General features: G+C 38.8%; 1 protein-coding gene across 1 annotated transcript in view; it reads right to left on the bottom strand.

Annotated features, from left to right (window-relative positions):
* Nucleotides 1–21900, bottom strand: part of GABRG3 (gamma-aminobutyric acid type A receptor subunit gamma3) — a 489714-nt gene that overhangs the window by 31462 nt on the left and 436352 nt on the right. The window contains exons 7-8 of the mRNA XM_066579283.1: nucleotides 18234–18386; nucleotides 5742–5938 (exon numbers count right to left, since the gene is read on the bottom strand). Of these exons, the coding sequence (XP_066435380.1) occupies nucleotides 5742–5938; nucleotides 18234–18386 (350 nt within the window). The remainder of the gene's footprint in view (nucleotides 1–5741; nucleotides 5939–18233; nucleotides 18387–21900) is intronic.

Here is a 21900-nt window from a genome sequence, read left to right as displayed (position 1 = left end):
CGGCAAGGCTGCATTCTGTCACCAGTCCTTTTCAATCTGTACACAGAAACAATCATGAGGCGATGCAATCTGGATGAATCAGAAATCGAAGTCAAAATTAGTGGCAGAAATGTCAGCAACTTTCGATATGCAGATGACACCACCCTGTTGTGGAAAGTGAAAGGGACCTGGAATACCTTATCCACTGAGTGCAAAAGGAAAGCAAATGCATGGGACTATACCTCAACAGCAAGAAAACAAAACTCATGACCACGGTAGGCAACAGTACAGTGAACATAAAAATGAACAACGGAGAAGTTGAGACAGTCCAAAATTTCATCTTCGTTGGATCAAAATCAATTGCAATGGGCAATCTGGACCTGAGATCAAGAGACAGATTGGAAAAAAGGAAAATTGATGCGTTTGAACTATGATGCTGGAGGAGAATGCTACGGATACATTGGACTGTCATGACAATGAGCAAGGTAGTGTTAGATCGTGTCAAACCGAAAATATCACTAGAGGGCAAAATCATCAAACAGCGGCTCTTTTTTTTTTTGGACACGTGATGTGTGCGAACTCACTGGAAACAGTACTGATGCTTGGCAAGGTCAGTGAAAAAAGAAGATCAAAATGACAAAGAACAAGATGGCTAGATACAATCAAGGCCACCACGAACATGTCAATCGCCGAACTGAAAAAAGTGGTTAAAGACAGGAATGCATGGAGAACATTGGTCCATAGAGTGACCGAAGGTTGGATGCGACTGAACAGATAATCATCATCATTCAACATTTTTATTTTTCCACGAACGGAGCTCTGGGAGGGCTTGCTTTCATGAGCTGCAGTTTTAAATAGTACCATTTTGGGGTACATATGGCTTTTTTGATCATTTTTATTGCGCTTTTTGCGAGGTAAAATGAACAAAATACACATTTTGCCTTCAATTATTTTATGTTTTTTGCTGCGCAGGATTAATAGTGTTCTCAAATTGCAGTACAGGTCATTACAGACATGATGATGCAACACATGTTGGGTTTTTCTTAAATGTTAAATTTTTTTATACAAATAGGGAAAAATAAGGGTTTTTCTGGGGTGGGGGTTTTACATGGTTTTTTTTTACACAATTTTTTTTTTGCAATGTTTATGTCCCTGAAGGGGACCTCAACCATAGCAGTTATGATCGCTGTGGTAAGGCATTGTAGGACTTCTGTGCTGCAATGCCTTATCACTTGTTATCCAAACAGAGAATAGTGATCAGAGAGCGCCTCAGGGTTCACCAGTCAGTTATCTGCTGGAGAAATCCCATCCTCTGAGAACAGGGAGAGCTGCAAAGGCAGTTGGGGGTTTCTCTGAATAGAGGATCTCCCCCCAAAAAGAAATGCAATATACTGTAAGCAAAAAAGTCCTGTGCTCCTGGATTGTATAGCATAAACTACAAATATTGCTAGAAATAATGTATGAAAATGGCACTTATTCTGTGCTCTATGGCACCTTCTTCATGCCAAAACTGGACATCACAGAGGGAGGGCTCTCTCTTTGTGAACCCTTTACATGGCGCGATCTACATGCTGTCCTTATGCATCCCCGCTGTTGCATGGGTGTCTATATATAGTAAAATGTGGTTATCAGACCTGAAAGAAAAAAAACATGAAGAACCAAAAAAAATGTGTAAGGGCTCAGTGAGACGAGTATATTTTTCAGGCATGTATAGGCACATTTAAAAAAAAATAATCCCTAGCTGCAGAAAAAAATAATAAAATAAAATATAATACATCACCTAGCGCTGTCCGGATCCGGTGCATCTTCTCCCCTGGTCTTCTTCATTTCTTCTGGCCGGGAATGAAAAATCCCCGCCTCGTGGAAGCGCTGCCTTTGATTGGCTGAGTGCTGTGACCAATCACAGCCATTCAATAAATGGCTGTGATTGGTCACAGCGCTCAGCCAATCAGAGGCAGCGCTTCCAGGAGGCAGGGATTTTTCAAACCCCAGCCATAAGAAATGAAGAAGCACAGTGTTGTGGACCTGGGGAGAAGATGCAAAGGAGCCCTGGTCAACGCTCCTAGGTAATGTATTTTTCTTTTTCCTGCAGCTAGGGCATATTTTCAGGGTAGGACTTATATTTCAAGCCCCCTCTTCCCAAAAATCCCTGTGGGTGATGCTTTCATCCTATAGCTTTCAATGGCAAACTAGGTCAAAACATCTAGTACTTGGCAAGTACCAATTTTCTTGGTACATTTTTTTATTGTACCAATGCAATAATATTTTATACAGTGAAAAAATTCTATTAGAAAATTTCAAGCAGAGGGTCTTGGAGAAGTAGGAAGATTATGCTATATTTGTAACATAATTTTTTAAGCATTAATGTCTGCTTACATTGTGCTCCCATTTGACTTCTTACACTGGGCTTGGAGTGAGGTCATAGTATTCGTTAGAAAAAAAGTTATATAAGGAACTAAAGCAGCAGTAAAGTGGTAGGTTGTTTTGAACTGAATGATCTTATGCATGCTGAGAAAGCAGTGTGACATTTAAGTATTGTGTACCCTGTTTTATCCCTTTCAATAAACTTCTATTTTTGCCGTGGACGCTTATTACAAGGGATGAAATGTTGTATTTTTAGCTGCCAGAAATTTCACATTTTTAAAATTAGTTACACTGAATCAGAAAGTATTTAATACGGTTTTCAATTTTTTCAATTTTTATCCTATGTAACAATACATTTACTATGCCGTAACAATTGTATTTTTAGGTTCTGTACAATGAAGTAAAGTTTTGCAAGTAATTTAATTACATAGCACTGAATGCTCTAATTAAAAACAGTATTACATCCCTATTTGATAACAGTATCCCAAAAAACAGTTATAGTACTGTAGATAGCTGGATGCCTTAAGGCTCATTTACACGCAAAGACAATCTTTCAAATGATTGAAAGATTGACGGTTCTGGCGATCATTTTGCATAAAGTGCTAATGGACACAAATGTCCATTAGCACTTTATCAGCTTAATTTACATGTAAAGGAGCCTCCAGGAGCTGCTTGCAGAACACAGCAGGTCGTCAGAGCTTTGTAATCAGCTCCTTGGTTCTCACAGCAGCTGTCAGCTAAAAAAAATGTAATCTCCAACTGCAGAACACAGTAAACCGTCTATGTTATCTACTCTCCAGCCAAACAATGGATTTTAAGCTCACCTTAAAATGATTGTGCAAACGAAGACTGAATGATGGCAGCATTTACACACAACGATTATCGCTAATGTGCCATTATTTGAATGAATTTTGTGGCATAATCGTTGCGTCTAAATGGGGCTTTACTAACTCTTTTTTTGGCTGAGACACTGAAATCTGCAATCTTTTTTCAATTAGACAAAGGAATAATCACTCAATCTCTCAAAAGTCTGAACAGCATCCTTGGGTTTATGTCATCAAAAGAACCACTTCTATTATTTAGACAATTGTTGAACCAGATTATAAAATACATTAACAACAAAACAAGCAAGCTCATTGTAACCAGCTAATATGTGTGAATATCTGAACTTAGGACTTTAATTCATACCTTTAGGGCCCTTTTACACGGGACAACTGCCATTCCAGCGATAACCGCTCTGGTGCTTTCACACAGGTGTGAGGATTGCTCAGTGAATGGAGACAGAGTTGGCTAGAGATCACTGCAGCCGCCCGTCCACATTCACAAACGGTTGTCTGGCACTGCACTGTATTTTATACAGTCATGTGGAGACCAAAACTATATAAAATAAATAACTATATATAGAAAAACCCTTTAACTTGCAGTAGAGACTGATGATAAACTGAAATAATTTCTGTGTAGATAACTGCATGGCTTGAGCTATACAAACAGAGTTATTATAGAAATAATAACTGGAAATATACACATAGTTGCATGTTTTCATGGAAGGTACTTGTCTCCCTCCAAGGTAAACACATTACATCCTGTTTTCATCAGGAAAATTTTAAAAAGAAAAAAAATAAGCTATTTTCAAGGACATCTATTAAATCTACTAATACTGTTGTCTATATTGGATTGTTTTTCTCTCAAACATAATAAACTTGAAATACCAGATACTCCTTCATTGAAAGACAATGGTCCTGTCCTTGAAATAAAATATATTCTTCAAGTTAAAATAATAAATATTAGTCAGCACAGTCTCATTAAACATTGACACATATATTGCTTTTTATCAGCCTGTCAACAGTTTGAAGACTCACCAAGTTTTAATACTAGATTCAGGGCTGAATACTTTAAGCTAACCACAATCTATAATAGAAAAAAATATGAGATACATTTTCTTTCCTTTTGCTCTTCATCTGTTCTTCTATAGATTGCTAACATCACTTTCACATCATCTCTACTTTTTGAACTTTACCTTATTATTCAGTAATTAAAAATACAAGATTAAAAACTTGGAATTAGAGTCAAGCATGTTTTTCATCCAGTTTCAGTTTTGACAATCATTGGAAAAATGTGTTGCAGATACATCAGCTATAGGAATTAGGGTGCAGGTTTGGAATTCATCTTTTGCAATGTAATAGGTAGTGTAATGGGCAAACCAATTTTCCCAGTGTATTCTATGGACTAAAAAATGGACTAGAGAATCTGCCACTTTTGTGAATTGGCAAATCAAGACTGACATAAAATTGAAAAATAAAACTATTGGTTTAAAGTTCTACTAAATCCAAAGAAAGTCACAATGACATTATATCTGTTCAGGAACCACTTAAAGTGACTCTTTGGTTGTAGGACAAATTTCTGTCCCAGTACTGGAAAGGGCAGATACTATATTACCTGCACTTTTTTTCTTGGCTGTTGGTTTCAGGTGCCATTTTTATCTGTCCAAGAGGCCAACACAATTTTCAAACTACCTTAAATCTATAGTGTATTGGTAGTATTAGACTCACGTGATCAGCACTAGCCAATCAGAGAACAGTATACAGTGTGTATTAGTTAGATAGAAAATTGTTGGACAGCTGAAAACTAGGACCAGAGCCCTTGGCTTTAACAGATGGCAGAGAAGAACAAGTCCAGGAAATATACCCCCAACCTCTCTGCTTCCAAGTCATTTTATCCTTAAATCAGAGGGTTGCTTTAAATTGTAACTCCAGAGAAAAAGTGAAAATTCATATTTTAATTCTATTTAAAAAGTTTTACCAGTGTTCTTCCAAATATTACTATTATATTCTTTAAGGCTGTAGCTTAAAGGGGTTTTTCAAGCAGGTCCGGCTGTCTATACCTTTATACACCAGGGGTGGAGCAAAAGCTGCTGCTCTGACCCCTGTGTAGTGGCTAGTACTCGTAATCACAGGCGAAGCTCTCAATGAAATCAATGGGAGCTGCACTTGTAATTGCAGATGCAGCTCCCATTGATTTCAATTAGAACTACGCCTGCAATTACAAGCAACGGCCCCTACACAGGGGTCAGAGCAATGGTATTCACGTACTGACAGCTGGCACTACCTGAAAACTACTTTAAGCCTATACTGGCCCTGACAACATGCCAATCCTGCAGCACTCCCATGAGCCACTTGGAAGTTAGCACATTAACTACTACAACTGCCAATTGCACTTCTTAGCAGGTGGATGGTTTCCAATACAAATTCCTGGGTGGCCTAAACTCTAAACTACACTTTTAATCCAAATATCCTTTATACATTAGTGCTTGTCATGATATTTCATTGAATCAGTATTTAAGTTAACTTTGTTGTATGAAATGCAAATGAGATAACACATAGAAAAGCTGTCAAACTTACCGATTTTTTCTTCTTTTTACATCTTGGCTTTTTACAACTTGAGTAATAATTAAGCGCTGCATACTCCATCAGTGCCGCAAATACAAATAAAAAACAGACTGTCACAAATAGATCCATGGCGGTGACATATGAAACTCTTGGTAAGGACTTTCTTGCTATCGTACTTAATGTTGTCATTGTCAATACTGTGGTGATACCTGAATGGAAAAACAAATCCACTCAGCTTATAGCAGGAAAACTTACACAACCTTGATGTATTTTCTTGGAAACCATCAAGAAAGTATTTTAGTAAAAATAAAAAAGTGAAAATAATGACAATGATGATTTGCAATGTGAGCTATTCTCTGTGAATCAGGTTGATTTGCCTCAAGTGATTTTGAAGTTACATTTTAAGATGAATCAAGTGTCTTTTCTTTTGGAGAGGCTGCATTCACATTCACACTACATAGGTTTGTCTCTCATTTCAACTAAACACTGAAGCATTTTTTTTTAGTTTTGGAGAACAGCTAAGTTTCATATTTTTTCCCATGAAGCATTGCCTGAAAATAATTCTCCATTCATCAGCTGCATCTCTTCAATGAGAAGCAGTAGCCCTCTCTGAACTGAACTTGAAAAAAGATCACAACAAAGACAAAAGTAAATCTTATTAATTTAGGGGTATTCTGCTTTCTTACTGGTTACTCCAACTCACTTGAGCTTATATAAATTGTAGGCAATATTGAACCATGTCATAATCATATAAAAACCTAAGACTACTCACCTGCTATAGAAAAAATAACTGTACAAAGCTTAGAATTAATTAAGCAATAAAAGGCAAAAAGTATATAACAAAAGTTGAGAATCTACAATAATGATTAAATTCCAAAGTGATTGCGTATTCTACACTAATGGGAAACTAAAAGTATTCAAGTTTATTCAACAACAATTAAAGTAACATACTATGCAAGGCGAAAAAAAAGGCATATATCCATCCAGCTTAGCCTATTATCCTGCAACATAGAGTCAGAGGAAGGCAAATCACCCCATGAGGTAGAAGCCAATTTTCCTAATTTTAGCAAAAAAACCCCTTCCCAACTCCAATTATGTACTTATTAATAATGAAATGTGTATAAATGCCATACATCCTGAAATTATAACAATGGGCTTAGCAATAAATGTTAAATTGATTGTTAAAAATGGTCAAAAAAGATATATTAACTCTATAAAGATGACTTGAGGCAGTGATTTAAAAACGCTGTTAAATATTAGAGCATAATTGTTGGCCATAGCTTATGTGTAGTTATAAGTTGTAATATACAAACAGATGTAGACAATGGATTTATGATGTATGTGTAACCTTGATATCCAGATTCAAAAACCTTGTCATTACTTAATTGCTTTTCATATAACTTAAAGGAGTTTTCTGGGACTTAAATGCTTTAACCGTAGGATAGGTTATAAATATATTTGATCGGTGCTGGTTTGACCCCTAAGAACCCCCCACCCAACAGTTACTTGAAGAAGCCAAGGTGCTCTGTCATCTTTGTTGTATGGCAAACACAGTGCTGTATATTTCATGGCAGTGGTGCCTGATAATGCAGCTCAATCACAGTCACTTAAACGGGACTGAGCTGCATGAAGGTGACCAATGAAGGTGACATCAGAGGCCAAGGAATAAGCTGCATAACTCTCCTAAGCATTGTATCCTCTTCACATGCTGGGTTAGTAGGGTTACAGGAGTAGTACCCACAGAAATCTGATATTAATAATCAATCCTAAGTCTCAGAAAACCTCTTTACTCAATTGCAACATCAGATTTTAGTGAATAACCATGCTTGAAACATAGAACTTACCAAGACTATAATTAAAATGATTCTAGTATGCAAAAAATGGTGAGGCAAACAAAAAAGTTGCTAATATGTCAAAGGAAAGATTTAGGGGAGAGGATTGAGCCAATTCCCTCCCAATGAGTGTGCCCTTTTAAAATTGGCTATCTACTGCTTTAGAACTTGCTTCCAGGTTCTTCTTTCTCACAGAATGCCATTAGGACCTTATGTACGCACCCAGAGTTTAAGAGGAACCCAGGAATGAGGAGACAAGTTCATGAGAAGGGTCATATTAAAATGAATGGTGAGCGGCACAACCACACAACTAAAATTTTCTGTGCATTTTTTTTCTTCCATCACTAGATTAGAATCCTTGAATCTAGTGGTGACAGAAAAGATTGCAATTAAACGTATTTCTTTGGATGGGTCCTAATTTTGGTAAAAGGTTTAGATATATTAAGAGTCATGTATGAAATAACTAGCACTAATCTTGCAGTAAATAGGGAATAGGACTGAACAACATATCTATCAGAGATACTGCTATGGGTCAATTCACATGTGAAATACTGAATCTTACAGATATTTCTGTGACTGAATATGTGTGAATGGGGTCATTTATGCAACATGTGAATAGATTTCTGAAAGCTCTAGAAAGATAAATAAGACAGTTCCAAAAAACTTTTGGGGACATATTTAAGTATGTATCAATTACAATGTCTCTTAAATGGTATAACTTGATACTACTCTTTGCTAATCCTCCATATATCTAAAATGAAGAATGTGAAAACTTTGCAATATGTCTTTAGTACAAATTTCCCACAGTTTTGTATCTACAGTTCCTACGTAGACTAGGGTAACAAAGAGCAAACAAACTCTGTACTCTAGAATCATAGAATCGTAGAATTGGAAGAGACCTTCAGGGTCCAGCCCCCTGCTCAATGCAGGATTCACTAAATTATCTCAGACAGATGTCTTCCCAGCCTACTTTTAAGCACTTCCATTGAAAAAGAACTCACTACCTCCCATGGCAACCTGTTCCACTCATTGAACACCCTCGCTCCTCCCTTTGTTTCATCCCATTGCTTCTAGTCTTTCCTTGCGCAAATGAGAATAGGGCTGATCTCTCTGCACTGTGACAGCCATTCAAATATTTGTAGACAGCTATTAAGCCTCCTCCCAGACTTCTTTTTTCTAAGCTAGACGTTCCCAGATCCTTTCATCGTTCCTCAGAGGGAATGCTTTGCAGACCCCTCACCATCCTGGTAGCCCTTCTCTGAACAGTTTGTCAATATCTTTTTTTAAATTGGGGTGCCCACAACTGGATACAGTATTCCAGATGAGGTTTGACCAAGGAAGAGTAGAAGGGAATAATTACCTCACGTGATCTAGACTCTATGCTTCTTTTATTACATGCCAGAAATATGTTTGTCTTTTTGCTGCTGCATCACATTGTTGACTCATGTTCAGTCTGTGATCTATTAGTATACCCAAGTCTTTTTCCCCTGTGCTGCTGCTTGGCCCAATCCCTCCAATTCTGTAGTGCTTTTTTTCATTTGTGTTGCTCAGTTGTAGTACTTTGCATTTCTCCTTGCTAAATATCATTTTGTTAGTCCCCACCCACTGTTCAACTTTGTCTAGATCTTTTGGAATTCTCTTTCTCTCGTGTTAGCTATCCTTCCTAGCTTTGTGTCATCAGAAAATGTAATCATTTCCCCCTTAATTCCTTCATCTAGATCACTTGTAAAAATGTTGAACAACACTGGTCCCAGAAGAGAGCCTTGTAGTCCCTCACTTGAGACGTTGTTCCAATTGGATGTGCAACCATTTATTACTATTCTTTGAGTGCAATCACTCAGCCAGTTGTGAATCCACCTAACAGTTGCTTTGTTGATCCCATATTTGGTACTTTTTTCAATAAGGATGGTATGAGATACTTTGTCAACTGCTTTAAAAAGTCAAGATATAGTATATCTACCGCATTTTCCTGATCAAACCAGTCGGCGATTCTGTGATAGAAGGAAATTAGATTCATTTGGCATGACTTGTTTGTTACAAACCCTTGCTGGCTCTGGTTAGTTACTCCATTCTCATCCAAGTACTTGCATACATGCTGTTTATTAATTTGTTCAAAGACGTTTACCGGGATAGAAGTCAGGCTCATATGACTGTAGTTTCCTGGATCCACCTTGTTCCCTTTATTGAACATAGGTACAACATTTGCCGTTCTGAAATCTTCTGGGACTACTCCTGTTCTCAAGCAATTTTCAAAGATTAAGACGAATGATTTAACAATTACCCCTTCTTCTTCCTTCAGTATCCTAGGATGTAATTCATCTCAACCTGGAGACTTGAATTAATTTTTGTTAGCTAAGTCTTCCCTCACCATCTCTCTATTTATAGATAGCCTGCATTCCTTTATTCACCCAATAGCACAGGGAAGATCAGTTAATGTTGCATATACTTTCTGTGAGACAACAGACATGAAATAGGATTTTAAAAGTTCAGCTTTCTCAACATCATTTTTTAAGCAATTCACCATTCTCATCCTGTAAACATCCTTAAGCATCTTTGGCTTTTTTTGCTCTTGACATACCTTCAAAATTCTTTTTAATTGATTTTGGTCTCTATTGCAAGTTTCAATTCATTATCAGCTTTAGCTATTCTGACACTTGCCCTACAGCTTCTGTAGACAGTATTAGAATCTTCTTTCGTAATGCCCCTCCTCTTTCCATTTGATAAACATTTATTTCTTCCTTTTTAGCATGTGTTCCATCCTGATCTCTTTAAATTCTTCCCATTCGTCCTTCTTTTAGGGATTGTTAAAAGTGTACCTTGAGAATCTCATTTTGCAATACATTCCATTATTCTTAGGCATTTCTGTCCTTAAGAACATCCATCTATTAGATCCGTCCTTTCTGTGTCCATTAAAATCTGGCTTTCTGAAATCCAACCTTGAAGTTTGAGTTTTCTCAGTTCTTCTTCCACTTGTTTTCCAAAATTTAAGTATAGCATGATCCCTCCTAAGGTCCCAACCTCCCTTACTTCCGTAACAATTTCCTGCCCATTGGTAAGAATTAGGTCAAGCAGAGCAGACCCCTTTGTTTTCTCTTCTACCTTTTTCAAGATAAAGTTGTCAGCAAGAGGGGATAAGAATTTGTTGGACCCATTATTTTGCCTCAGAAAGATTCCCAACAAATATCTTGAAACAACCCCATGATCACTATGTCATACTTTTTTGAGAACTCTGATGTAGAAATAGTTCGCCCATATCTTTTTCTTGTCCAGGTAGTCTATAGTAAATGCCTACAATGGTGTCCTTTCTGTTGTTCTCTTCTTGTATTCTTACTCAAACAGTTTCTACAGAACTACCATGCTCTGAAGCTTAAATCTATGGAGAGCTATGCTTTCCTAACATACAATGCAACATCTACTCTTCCCAGTGAGCTATTACTCCTGTGGACAGCTTCGCTGCTGAACTCTGTTCTTGGTTCCTTGCTCCGGCTTCTGTTCCCGGGAAGAATCCACCTAGTTTTCATTAATTAGTCTGGGTATTTAAACCTTGCCTGGCATGCCTCCCTTACATGATTATTGAGCCTTAAGCCTTTAGTCAAGTTCCTGTTCGTACCTGCCTGCTGCCTTGCTGTATCTCCTGCTCAGTGTATGACCCCGGTTTCCCATTGACCACATAGCTGCCTTGCTGTATCTGCTGCTTCGTGTATGACCCCGGCTTCCTCTAGCTACACTATTCTTGCTGAGTTGGCCACAACCTGAGGACTCTGATCCAGACCCTCTTCCTTACACCTCCTCTTTTATTAAGTTTGTTTCTTAAAGATAAGTCATATCCTTCAAGCCTTGAATTGCAAGCATGAGTATCATATCACCAAGTTTCTGCGATGCCTATGACATTATATTTCTCTTCTCGTTTTAGAAGCTCCAAATCTTCATGTTTGTTTCCCATGCTCTGTGCATTTGTGTAGAAACATTTTAGTTTGTCATTGCTGTCTCTTAAGGCCCTTTTATACAGAATGATTATCATTCAAAAAATAATTTAAATGAGTGAAAATGAACGATAATTGTTCAGTGTAAAAGCAGCCAACAATCGAATGACACAATGTTTATTTATTTTTCATCATTCATTTTATGCAGGCATAAAAATCATTGTTGGCTCATTCACTAATCACCCGGTTTAAATACTGATCATACAGTTGTTTCTCATTCACTTATACACTGAATGTGAATGACTGAATATTTCTGGTTTGAACGAGCCAACAATGTGTGTGCCTGTATAAATGGGCTGCCAGAGCGAACATTGACATTGTTTGCTTGTTCAAATGAGAAATCGGCAGGTCTAAACGGACCCTTACTTCTCTATTTCTCAGTGAAAGCGCTGCGGAATAAGTTGGCGCTATACAAATAAAGATTATTATTATTATTATATTATTATTATTTTTCTTCTGAATTTTTGACTGGCCATTCACTTCCCTTCCTATATTGTTCTAGTTTAGAGCTCTGCTGAAGAGTGTAGCAAGGCGCCTGCTAAATATGTTTTCCTGCCCTTGTAAGGTGCAACCTGTTTCTAACAAGGCATCCATCATATAGATACTTCACTTCATGATCTAGGAATCCAAATCTTTGCTGATGGCACCATTCACTTAGCCGGTTGTTCACCCCTAGAATCCTGTTCAAACTCCTTATTCCATGACCATCCACTAGGAGGATGGATGAGAAAACTACCTGTGGTCCTAGTTTCTTTACTTTCTTGCCTAGATCTTCAAAGTCTCTGCAGATATTTGGAAGATCCTTTTTTGCTGTGTCATTTGTCCCCACATATATTAGTAGAAATGGGTAGTAGCCTGTAGAATTCAAGAGTCTTGATAGACTATCAAACACATCTTTGATTTCTGCACCTGGAAGACAGCACACCTATCGTGAGTCTTTGTCAAGTCTGCAGACAGCGGCCTCTGTTCCTTTCAACAGGGAATCCCCCACAACCACTACTCTCCTTTTCTTCTTCACAACATTTCTTTTTATCCATTCAAGAGGATTCCAAGTGCTTACTAGACTGTTCTTAGTGGGCAAAGTCATTTTTTGATGCACCTCTTCATTGTTCTCCTGTGTGAGAGCCTGGTACCGGTTCCTGAGCAGTATGGGTGCTGGCTGCCTGCTGATCCTCCTACTGCTTTGGGTCACAAGCTGCCATTCCTCTGCTTCTTAAAATTTATTCTATTTCAACAATTTGAAAAGTTACTTCTGCTCTGCCAAAAAAATCCTCATCTTCCTTAATGAGTTCAAAAACAGAACAGATAAAAGGCCATATGGTCAATCTAGTTAGCTTATTATTTCTCTGCTAGGATAGATATATGCTTACCCTAGGCATGCTTGAATTAATTTATTGTTGATTTTAAAATCACGTCTATAAGTTCATTCCAAGGATCTACTACTTTTTCAGTAAAACAACATTTGCTTATGCCTTTTCTCTCAACTAATCTCATCTTGTGCACGCTTGTTCTTGTGTTTCTACTTAGTTTCCTAAAATAGCACTTCCCTCTTGAGCCATCTTTAAACTTTTAACATATTTAAAAGTTTTGATCATGTTCCCCTTCTCCCTTTTTTCTTCCAGGTTCTACAAATAAAGTTCTTTAAGTCTTTGCTCATACATTTTATCTTTACACCTTCCACCATTTAAGAGAATGTAAAACATCTAAAGTGAGGTACCATATTTATGTTAGCATATAGTAGGGGACAAATGTTAAGATGTATGACTGCAGGATCATGCTACATAAAGTCTGTTTGCTCTCCGTTTCCATGAAAACATATATGGCTACATAGTAGTAGTTGTAGATTTAAAACAATTGGAAATTTTAATCACTAGCTGGTTTCTTTTTTGATCATTCAACATGTTTGGAGGTAGGTACTTACAAAAGAATATCATTGGAAGATTTCTGAGACACTCACAGCTCTTAACTAATGAAAAGACAATCAACTGGCACAAGTCAGAGAAGTTAGGTCATTGTCATAGCAATTGACCAATCTATATACATTTGTTATATAGATCTTAAAGGAATGTTAAGGCCCATTTAGACGGGACACATGTTGGGCAAACGATGCCCGATACTCGACTTCGCAAGTACCCGCTCAAGAGCTTTTGCACAAGAGTGAGTATTGTTGCTTCACAGCGAAGCAGGAAATTTCTCTCCTCGCTTCCCCCCCCCCCACCCCTCTCCATTCACTTAACATAGCAGCCATTCAGTACTGAATGGCTGCTATTTACACTGAACGATCGTCGTTCAGGATTTTAAGCTGCATGTTAAGTGAATGGAGAGGGCCGGGGGAGAGAAATCTCCGGCAGTCGCCCTGCTGTGAAGCAATGATACTTGCTCTTGTGCAAAAGCACGTGAACAGGTACTTGGGGGGAGGAGTGTCGGGCATCGTTTGCCTGACATTCGCCCCATCTAAACGGGCCTTTAGTCTTTCTAGAAATATAAACATTCTGCCCTGAAACCTCTCTTTACTATTCTACATCCTAAAGTCAGTCCTGTTTTATTTTTTTTAATTATACAATCTGAAATGGATACCACGGATATTGCAGATGTGTTGAAAAATAGATTACTCTTTTGAGGTGTAAGGCAAAAGGATTATACAGAAATCATTTCTGTTAATAAAGAGAAGAAATGTAAAATAAACTAAATAACTTGCATCCAGTCAAATCCAATATGAAAATTTTTCAAAAAAATTAAAACATTAAAGGGCTTATCTAGCTTTTGAAAACTAAAGGTCTGTCCTCAGGATCGGTAATCAATATCTGATAAGTAAGGGGCACGCTGCCTAGGAAGTCCACTGATCAGATGACTGAAGAGTCTGCGGAACTCATGAGAATGCTGCAGCCTTTTCAGAGTTTACATGCGAGTACAATCTTGTATGTAGTCAGAGCACCATACTATTTGTAGAGGTTGTTCTAGTTCTGCCGTGTTGTCCCACTTAATGGAGTATCATTGAATGCATCATTTCTGCCTCCTGCAACAAAACAGCTAGAACTCGGACAACACCTTTAATGTTGGGATGTGGGCAGCAGACACAATAATGTAGAACCCATTTAAGTTTTTACACACAAGTAAATATACACATTTTCATGGTTGGCAACATAATACATAAAAAGGAGCAAAACTGATGTATACCAGAGTCTGCTAAAAGTGGGTAATTACTGTATGTTGGATTTTCAAAACAATGCCAAAAAACACAGTAAATCAATACATGTAGTGAAAAAATAAGATATAAATCAATAAATATGAAAATCTAGAGAACTAGTACTGAACTGTTCACATCTCTGAAAATAATGAAACATTTTACATTTTCTCATTAGCTTTAAATGGAACTTGTCACATCTTCACAGCACCATCAACTAAGTTACAGTGCTGTTAGGGGATGTGGAAGGGAGCCAGATGGTGCCCACGTCGCTCAAAATCACGTGCTGCACTGAATATCTGATTCTTTTCACGGTGCCAATGTGCGTGCTCTCCCATAGACTTGTATGGGGGAGCGCATACATAGCTCTATGAAAAGAGCTTGATTTTCAGTGCGGTTCGTGATCTTCAGCAGCAGGTACTAAAGGAACCAGAGAGCAGGTGAGTATGAAAATACATAACCTGGCTCCATGTCACGTCCCCTAACATTACCATAACTCAGTTTATGGGGACGTGTCAGGTCCCCTTTAAATGCATGAAGTTATTACTATATGGATAACCCACCAAATAACAAACTGATCTAATGTAAAATGGGTCATTGGTATAAGTTAACATTTAGTAGCTAAGAATTAGGGTGAAGGATTTCTTTATCTTAGTGTTGGCAAATACTTGTGAGTTCTTATAAAGTTTTTTCCTAACTTGAAAGGGATAGCTTGAACATGCTGTCCAAACTGCAGGCAACATGTTATAGAGCAGAAGGAGCTGAGCAGATTATTATATAGTTTAATTGGGAATGATTCATTATAAGGGTATATGCACATGGACAAGACGGAGTGTCCGAGTAACAACAAAATCGTAGTATGTACTATTCTTGTCCAATTCTGTACGCATGCAGGGTCTTGTACATTGGACAGCCCATGGACTTGATGCTTTTGCACCCGAAAATATCAGGCACACCTTTAAAATTATCTGGCAACAGTTGTAGTTGGCAACAGCACTCTAAATATACCTCAAACCAGAGGGGAAGCAAACTGATGGGAATAGTATGCACTCTCCAAAAATGGATTTGGACTATCCATCCACAAATATCTTCAAATATAGAGCAGCATCTGGGGTGCCAAAAAAAGTCCCATACTCACATCCTAAAAGGACATGTTTCTTTATTGCGTCCACATAAAACAACAATTCGGCCGCTATCTTTGTCAAGTTATTGGCTGTTTGAAAGATTATCTTTGCATGTAAAAGGACCTGACACAGTATCACAACACTGTATCAGTACATAAATCCTTCCTAAATGCCTTATGCACACAAACGTTATGAATAGAGATGAGCGAACACCAAAATGTTCGGGTGTTCGTTATTCGTAACGAACTTCCCGTGATGCTCGAGGGTTCGTTTCGAACAACGAACCCCATTGAAGTCAATGGGCGACCGGAACATTTTTGTATTTCGCCGATGCTCGCTAAGGTTTTCATGTGTGAAAATCTGGGCAATTCAGGAAAGTGATGGGAATGACACAGTGACGGATAGGGCAGGCGAGGGGCTACATGGTGGGCTGCATCTCAAGTTCACAGGTCCCACTATTAAGCCACAATAGCGGCAAGAGTGCCCCCCCCCCCCCCCCCCACTGTCAGCATAAAGATCGTCCTCCTCTGGCACAGCTGTAACAGCTGTAGCAGAGAAGAACGATGTTTGCCCATTGAATTCAATGGAACCGGCAATACAGCCGACTCCACTGAATGCAATGGGCTGCCGGCGATCGCAGGATGAATGGTCGGAAAGGGGTTAAATATATAACCCCTTTCCTGCAATTCATCCAGAAATGTGTTACACTAAAAATATATACCGGCGTATAAGGCGACGGGGCGTATAAGACGACCCCCCAACTGTCACCTTATACGCCGGTAATACAGTGGAGCAAAGAATAAAAAGCATTACTTACGTTTTTAGATGATCTGCGGCGCTCCTGCAGGCTGTCACTCCCTCCTGGTCCACGGCAGACAAGCTTTCTCCACGAAAGACTTTAAATCCCTGCCTCCAGAAGCACATGTGCCTTCAGCCAATCACAGCCAATGACAATGATGTCATTGAATGGCTGTGATTGGCTGTGTTTCTGGAGGCGGGGATTTCAAGCCTTGAAATCCCCGCCTCCAGAAACACAGCCAATCACAGCCATTCAATGACATCATTGTCATTGGCTGTGATTGGCTGAAGGCACGTGTCTTTCTGGAGGCAGGGATTTAAAGTCTTTCGTGGAGAAAGGAATACTCTGCCGTGGATTAGGAGGGAGCGACAGCCTGCAGGAGCGCCGCAGATCATCTAAAAACGTAAGTAATGCTTTTTATTCTTTTCTCCACTGTATTACCGGCGTATAAGGTGACAGTTGGGGGGTCGTCTTATACGCCCGGTCGCCTTATACGCCGGTATATATTTTTAGTGTAACACATTTCTGGATGAATTGCAGGAAAGGGGTTATATATTTAACCCCTTTCCGACCATTCATCCTGCGATCGCCGGCAGCCCATTGCATTCAGTGGAGTCGGCTGTATTGCCGGTTCCATTGAATTCAATGGGCAAACATCGTTCTTCTCTGCTACAGCTGTTACAGCTGTGCCAGAGAAGAAGGATTTGTCTTCTATATGTTCTCAATGGGGTCAGCGCTGCTGCCGCTGGCCCCATTGAGCGCATATAGAATGCATCCATAGCGAGCAGCGGGAGGGGCAGACTTTCATATCAGGCGGACACCTTATCTCCCCAGCCACTCACAGCAGGGGGGTGGTATAGGGCTTAAACGTTGCAGGGGGAAGTTGTAATGCCTTCCCTGTCTTTATATTGGCCAAAAAAAAGCGCTAACGTCTCAGGGAAGAAAGTTTAATTTACCAGAACACCGCATGGTGTTCGTTACGAATAACGAACATCCCGAACACCCTAATATTCGCACGAATAGCAAGCTCGGACGAACGCGTTCGCTCATCTCTAGTTATGAACTGTTCTAATATACTTTGCATACTTATTCTTCATGGTTTTTAATATTGCTACAATGAATAACATTGTTAGAACTGCTCTGTCTTTGTCTATCTTGTAAAGAGTTCTGCATTGTGTCAGCAAGACATTGGCAGCACTAGTTTTTAGGCTCTGAATGTTAATTTATATTAAAGCTTGAATAATATTAAGGCGTTGTATAATTTCATTACACAATATTTGAAACGGTTTTCTGAATTTATGTGATTTAATGGTAACACTGGGTGATTTCTATGTTTAACTCATATGCATTATTGAGAGTCTGGGAAGTGGTCTCAGAATAATTTAAGAACGACAAGAAGAAAACCTGTCAGTGACCGAAGATAGAAACTATTATTGGTCACTGCAAGTCAGAGATTGTATTTGTGTGGTCCCAAAGCTCTCCTGCTTTGTTATACTGAGTTGTCAGCACTTATCACTGACATGCAATTTAGACAATACGCAGACAAAGCAGAAATGACAGAACTGTCTTTTAAATATCTTACCTAATGCTGTTCTTGCTGGAGTGGCATCTTTTTTTATCCAGAATGATACCCAGGATAACACAACTGTTAATATGCAAGGGATATATGTTTGAATAGTGAAGTATCCCATTCTTCTGCTTAAATCAAAGTACACAGTCATGACAATATAATCACCTGTTGAGACAAAGGCAAAGCATTCTTGACATCAAATTTCTATTAGCAAAAGGTAATATAATTTTGTAAAAAAAAAAAAAAATACTACAGGAAATCTCTAGGCAAATTTTTGTTTCTGAAATTTATCAAGATTCTGCTGACAATTCAGGAATTGAGGAGTCTTAAAGTGAATATATCAGCAGTAGAGATGAGCAAGCATACTCATCTGAGCTTGATGCTTGTTCGAGTAGTAGCATACTCAATGGTACTCGTTACTCGAGCGAGCACCATGCCGTGTTCGAGAAAATTTTATTGCCCCTCCCCCCTTTACCACTGCCTGCTGTGATGTGCCTAGCGTGCGCACGTCTACAGCAGTGTCTGGCTGGGGGAGAGAGAGAGAAAAAAAAAAGCTCGGCGCCCGGCGGGTCCATTGAAAACTGCTCGAGTCTCCCATTGACTTCAATGGGGTTTGTTACTTGAACAGAGTTCTCGAACATTACAAAAAGCTCGGGTCGAATAATGAGCACCCAAGCATTTTGGTGCTTGCTTATCTCTAGTCACCAGTAAATGACCTTGTTTGTATAAATTAAGTTATTATGTTAGACATTAGTGATGAGCGAACATTAAAAATGTTTGGTTCAACAAAAGTTTGGTTTGGTTTGAATTACTTTAAACCAAATCAGAATGTCATCAATACCCTTAAAACTGGTGTATAACACTTTCTTAGAGCCATACAGGCCCCGTACAATACTTTTAGGTCATCTAAAAGTCTATCTTAAGTAGTTTTTAGCTATTTTTAAGGCAAAGATAATAAAGAAAAAGAAGGGAAAAAAACTAAAAAAAAGAAGGAAAGAGAAAGAAGGAAACATAGTATTTTTCTATGATTCTCAATGATTCTATGATCTTTTCCTTCTTTCTCCTCCTTTTTCCTTATTTGAAAAAGAAGTAGAAGAATTTTCAAAAAGTTGACAAACCATCCAATGTTTGGGTTCATGCCAAACTAAAATTGTGCGAACGTACTCTGCCAAGCTTGATGCTCGTTCGAGTATTAGCATACTCGATGGTGCTCGTTACTAGAGCAAGCATCATGCTGTGTTCGACCCTGTCCCAGTTTTTGGCTCCTCCCCGCTGTAACATGCCTGTTCTGGCCCCTCCCCACCGCGATGCAGCACGCACATCAAAGGCAAATTCCCCCCCCCCCAAAAAAAGCTCGGGACCCGGCGGCTCTCATACAAAAATGCTCGAGTCTCCCATTGTAGTCAATGGGGTTCGTTAATCGAGTAAAGCTCTCGAATTTTACGAAAAGCTCGACTCGAATAACGTGGACCCGAGCATTTCGGTGCTCGCTCATCTCTATGCCAAACCAAACTTTTAGCACAGTTCGAACCGAAACAAGATTCCACTGTTTTTGTTCTCTTAGCACTATTAAATATATTTTAGGTATTTTTGTTGATTTTTTTCTGTATTTAAGAAAAATCCTAAAATTCTGCAGTTTTCATACTGACTACTACGCCTAATAATAGTCTGACACTTCCTGTTCTATAAGTAAAAGTTTCAGTAGCCATCTCATCTTCATCACAAGCAGGATCACAATGAAAGGTGAGATCTACATATAGATAATAGCCCATTTACACGTAACGATTATCGCTCAATTCATTCCAGCAAACGAATTTTAGCGATAATCGTTCAGTGTAAATGCAAAAAAATTACTGACTTTTCGTTCACAGTTTGTTAAGCTTAGAAAACATTGTTAGATCGCAGGCATCTTGTCTTGTGTAAATTCTCCCTGCTCAGCGCTTCACATAGGAGGTGAAGTGCTGAGCAAGAAGCAGATGAGAAGCCAGAGGGAAGTTTTTCTGTGTAAATGCTCCGCACGACTGCTGACAACCTTACTGGTGATATCAGCGTTGTACAATCATTTAAACGGCTGTCGGCTCATATAAAAGGGCCGTAACACAAATCCTCCATTTACAATAGGTGATGGTCATAGCTTATTTACTCCTTCCTGTACGATGACCTCTAATGAACATGCCAACAACACTCTACAATAGGTGTAAATAGGTGTCTACCATACATTACAGGCTATCGTAAAGCATCTCTAAATGCTGTACATTTGGTTACATATAGCTTAGGCATATTTTGCCTGCCCCTATAGTCATTTACAGACACTAGGATATACAAATCTACAATCAGGAAATAAAAATGGATTGGAAAAATAGAATATGTTTCAATATCTTGTGTTAATCATTAAAAAATATATATGTGTTAGGCCTTAGTCACACGGGCGTAAATACGCGCGTAAAAAAAAAACGCGTGACCATGTCCATTGCCACCAATATGTTCTATCTTTTGTAGGTGCGTTTTTACGCGCGTATATACGCGCGTAAATACGCCCGTGGGTTTTTATGTGCGTATGTACGCGCGTATTTACGCCCGTGTGACTAAGGCCTAAGAAACATTTTATTTTTTATTTTTAATTTTCAAGATGTTTTCCTAGTGGGGCTTATATATCAATCAGAAATAAACACTCTTTATTTGAAAAAAGAAGGTTAAGGGGCGACCAAATAACCATGTATAAGTACATGAGGGGACAATACAAGGATCTCTCCCAGGATCTGTTTATACCCAGGACTGCAACAGTAACAAAAGGGCATCCGCTACGTTTAGAGGAAAGCAGGTTTCATCACCAACATAGAAAGGGATTCTTTACTGTTAGAGCAGCTAGACTGTGGAACTCTCTGCCTGAGGACGTAGTGATGGCAAAATCCTTAGAGGAGTTTAAAAGGGGACTTGATGTCTTTCTGGAGAGAAAGGATATTATAAGCTATAAATCTAAGATTATTTGTTAATCCGGGTATACAAGCAGGTAGGAACTATTAGGGGTTGATCCAGGGAACAGTCTGATTGCCATTAGGGAGTTGGGAGGGAATTTTTTCCCCAAAAGGGCTAATTGGCTTCTGCTCTTGGGGTTTTTTGTCTTCCTCTGGATCAACAAAACAGGAGGCTAGACAGGCTGGACTAGATGGACATTGTCTTCATTCAGCCTTACGAACTATGTTACTATGAAATGGAGATTCACAAAGCTTGTTTCTTTGCCTCCATATGCTTCTAGCCATATATGGAGGCATACAGAGGTATTTTCCTGTTGGATTTTTACAGATCTGATGATCATGGCTTATTCCATCAGACTCCATAGGTACTGAGGTATTGTCCTTTATATACAGGGGGTGGACAAAAATATGGAAACACCAGATGATATGCATGCCTTAAGTTACATGGGATTATAAATAATTTTTCACAATACCACCAGTAAATTTTAACTATATCAAAAGGGCAGATCAGTGCAAATGATTAAAATTCCATACGGACCACTCTTAATGGTCCAGGATCTATACATGTTTCCAAATCTGACTTAGTAGGCAGTGTTGTAGTTGTCGCATGATGCAATTATTTGTATAACAGCACCAATACGTGATAAGCATCATTTGTCTTCGAGACAGCGTTCTGCGCAGTTGTGGGGGAATCATGGCAGCGA

Source organism: Eleutherodactylus coqui, chromosome 1 (assembly GCF_035609145.1).
Source record: "Eleutherodactylus coqui strain aEleCoq1 chromosome 1, aEleCoq1.hap1, whole genome shotgun sequence".
Lineage (NCBI taxonomy): Eukaryota > Metazoa > Chordata > Amphibia > Anura > Eleutherodactylidae > Eleutherodactylus > Eleutherodactylus coqui.
This window is presented reverse-complemented; position numbering and strand designations above follow the sequence as displayed.